This window comes from Triticum urartu, chromosome 3A, assembly GCF_056163025.1.
Source record: "Triticum urartu cultivar PI428250 chromosome 3A, HENAU_Tu73, whole genome shotgun sequence".
Classification (NCBI taxonomy): Eukaryota; Viridiplantae; Streptophyta; class Magnoliopsida; order Poales; family Poaceae; genus Triticum; species Triticum urartu.
The window spans coordinates 235,229,187-235,232,343 of NC_141875.1; the positions used below are offsets into that span (position 1 = coordinate 235,229,187).

A 3,157-nucleotide genomic window follows, 5' to 3' on the forward strand; every position below is an offset into this window, starting at 1 on the left:
TAAGCCAGACATGCTTACGCTTGTGCTGAATAAAGAGCCTAATGGCGTTGAGCTTAAAAAAAGAAAAAAATTAGGGTACAACCAGTTTGTCTCCCAATTTGGTGAAAAAAAGGAGTATGTCTCTTTTTTTTGTTGGAGTATAAAAAAGAGTATGTCTCCCAAAACCCTACAAAAGAACCCCGTCTCTCCGATCCATTGTATCCTCTGTCTTCGCCCAGCGACCAGATCGTGAGGAGCAAGAAAAGGCGGAGAGCTCGGCGTGGGCATCGATGGCCGACCACTACCAGACGCTTGGGCTCGGGCGCCACGCCAGCAAAACTGATATCAAGAACGCCTACCTTCGCCTCGCCCAGCGCTACCACCCTGACCACCACGCCGAGGCCGGCGCCGCCGCCAGCGGCGAAGCCGCGGCTCGCTTCCGCCAGGTCAAAGAGGCCTATGACGTCCTCTCCGATGAACGCCGCCGCTTCGATTATGATTTGACCTACCGCCCCTCCTCTTCCTCGTCCTCTTCCTCGTCCTCGAGTTCGAGTGGCCACGACGGGAACTCTTCCTCCTCCTCGTCGTCATCGTCAGGCCCTTGGTCTTCAAGTAAACACGGAAACGGAAACCAGCACGGAGGTGGTAGTGGTAGTACTTCAGGCTCATCCTCCTCGTCCTCAGGTTCGACTGGATACGGGCACCGACAAGGCAGGAACTCTTCCTCGTCGTCATCGTCAGGCTCGGGCCCCTGGTCATCGTCGTGGTCTTCCGGGAACAGGCACGGAGGTTCATCCTCATCTTGGAGTGACGGGAACCGGCACCGAGGTGGCACCTCAGGCACTTCCTCCTCCTCGTCATCTTGGTGTGAAGGGAACCGGCACCGAGGTGCCACCTCAGGCACATCCTCGTCGTCGTCGTCGTCTTGGAGTGACGGTAACCGGCACCGAGATGGCACCTCAAGCAGCTCATCCTCCTCGTCGTCGTCTTGGAGTGACTGGAACCGGCACCGAGGTGGCACTTCAGGCTCCTCGTCGTATTCAAGTGACCACGGGAACCGGCATCGCGGTGGCACCTCAGGCTCCAGCTCCTCCTCCCACGGGCACCGTCGCGGACAAAGCGGCACCACCTCCTCGGGTTCGACTGGGTACGGCCACCGGCAAGGTTTTCGGAGCGGGCAATCCTCTCTTCCGAGAGGCGTGATAGCTGCTTTAATCCTAGCCAACGTACTGGTCATTGGGTGTAGTTATTCTTTACTTTCGTCATCAAGGAAAAATAAGGACGATTCTAAACAAAAATAAGTAGATGCAACGTGAGACTTGTTCACGTGCCTGGGTTTTGCTCTTCTATTATTAGTAGCGGTAGCTGGCTCGTCGCAGCATGCTTGCTTCGTGGCATGGCACGAAGACGGCGGCTTCCAAGAATATACAGTGGTCTTTTTTTTGAGGGGTTATACAGAGGTCTTTTGGTTGTGTTTGTAACAGCCTATGCTGCATGCGCCAAATCCTCCACTGTCCATCTATGTCCTGTTGGGTTTGTTGTGCGTGAGAGGGAGAGAGGAGAGCGTGGGTGATCGTGGGGTAGTTTCTTATCGCGTGGGTGAGAGATCGAGCAACTTGATGCCCATGGATCAGGCGATGCCCGGCAAACAGGGATGGCGCCTCCTGACTGACCCCGGATCGCTATGTGCGTAAGTCTTAAAAGGGAGGTATTTTCCATTTACTGATTTTTGGAATGCTACTGCTCCTGGCTCGGCCTCGGCCACTTGGCGGGCCATCCTGCATGGTAGGGATATGCTCAAGAAGGGTGTGCAATGGGGGATTGGGGATGGGAGAAATACACATATCCTCAAGGATCACTAGATCCCTTCTACTCCTCGAGATTTGCTGCAACCCCTTTATCCGATTCCGGTTACTGCAACGGTACACTGTTTGATTGATGAGGATAATGGTTGCTGGAATGAGGAAACTGTAAGGGCTTTATTCTCCGACGGTGTGGCGAATGATATTCTTCAAATACCTATCAACCTGGAGGGGGGGGGGTCGGATTTTGCACGGTGGCCTTTCACAAGGTTTGGTGAGTATTCAGTCCGGTCTGCCTACAACATGGCTCGGACGTCTCGTTTCTTGTCTGACCGAAGTGCAAGTGGCAGAGGCCTCTCTTCGAACTGGTCTATGGAAGAGCAAATGTGGAAGAGGCTGTGGAAGGTTCAGGCTCCAAACAAGATGAAAGTTGTGCTCTGGAGGCTTGCTCATGACTGCCTGCCCTCCGGCGAGCAACTGCAGCGGCGTCAGGTCCCCACGAGGACGGACTGCTTCTTCCGTGGTCATCCGGATGGTATCGAGCACGCGCTTCTTTTCTGTGTTCATGCCCGAGCAGTCTGGGATGATATCAAAGGTGCATTCGGGATCAAGCTCTGACGCTAGTCTTTCACTTCCCCCAAACAATGGCTTTTTAACCTGCTGGAGCGTGGCTCCGATCGAGACTTGTCCATCATTACAGTCACCTTGTGGCATATTTGGGAAGCAAGGAACACTGTCCGAAATGAACCTGAAACTCCTCCGCCGAAGCGTACAGCGGTGAGGGCGCGTGGCTACATTGACATGATTTTTCATCACCTGTTCAAGTCTTCAACTGTTGATCCTCTCGTGACACCGCCGTCTAGCTCCAGCTGGACTCCTCCTCCTCATGGTACGTTGCTCCTTTCTGCAGATGCAGCGGTCGACTTGGAGCAGAATGCTTCGGCTGTGGGGGTTGTCGTGCAGGACCACACCGGCCAGTGTGTGGCGGCGGCCTCCGAACCTCTGCCGGGAGTCTCGTCCCCGGAGTTGGCTAAGCGTTGGCTCTTCGCCGTGCTGCTGTTTTGGCTCATCAGGAGAACTACATGCATGTGATCTTCCAGTCCGACTGCCTCTCGGTGATCCAAAGGCTGCTTTCTTTGAACCGGGACCGATTCGTGGTGGGCTCGATCATGTCTGACATCAGGATGGCCTGTGCAGCTCTGTCGTCTGTATCTTTCTTGCATGTTCGTCGGCACCGTAATGTCTTAGCTCATGTTTTAGCTAGGTCTAGTTTGAACTTTGTGAGTCTTTGTCTTTATCACTCTGCTCCGAATTGTATCCGGGAGACTCTCTGCAATATGTTTGCATGATTAATAAAGTCCGACGTTCTCTAGAAA

General features: G+C 53.9%; 1 protein-coding gene across 1 annotated transcript; it reads left to right on the forward strand.

Moving 5' to 3' along the window:
- The first annotated feature begins 269 nt into the window (after nt 1–269).
- Nucleotides 270–2,873, forward strand: LOC147979318 (uncharacterized). The gene is made up of 3 exons (XM_087515152.1): nt 270–663; nt 769–1,143; nt 2,692–2,873. Exons 1-3 carry the CDS (start codon nt 270–272, stop codon nt 2,871–2,873), a joined length of 951 nt encoding a protein of 316 aa, XP_087371278.1.
- The last annotated feature ends 284 nt before the right edge of the window (nt 2,874–3,157 follow it).

Excerpts from the sequence above, each read along its gene's own strand:
- LOC147979318 (XM_087515152.1), top strand. The coding sequence starts at position 270 with ATGGCCGACCACTACCAGACGCTTGGGCTCGGGCGCCACGCCAGCAAA. Across the intron at positions 664-768 it reads CTCATCCTCCTCGTCCTCAG|GTTCATCCTCATCTTGGAGT; the intron begins GTTCGACTGGAT and ends ACAGGCACGGAG. Across the intron at positions 1,144-2,691 it reads TGGGTACGGCCACCGGCAAG|ATGCAGCGGTCGACTTGGAG; the intron begins GTTTTCGGAGCG and ends TCCTTTCTGCAG.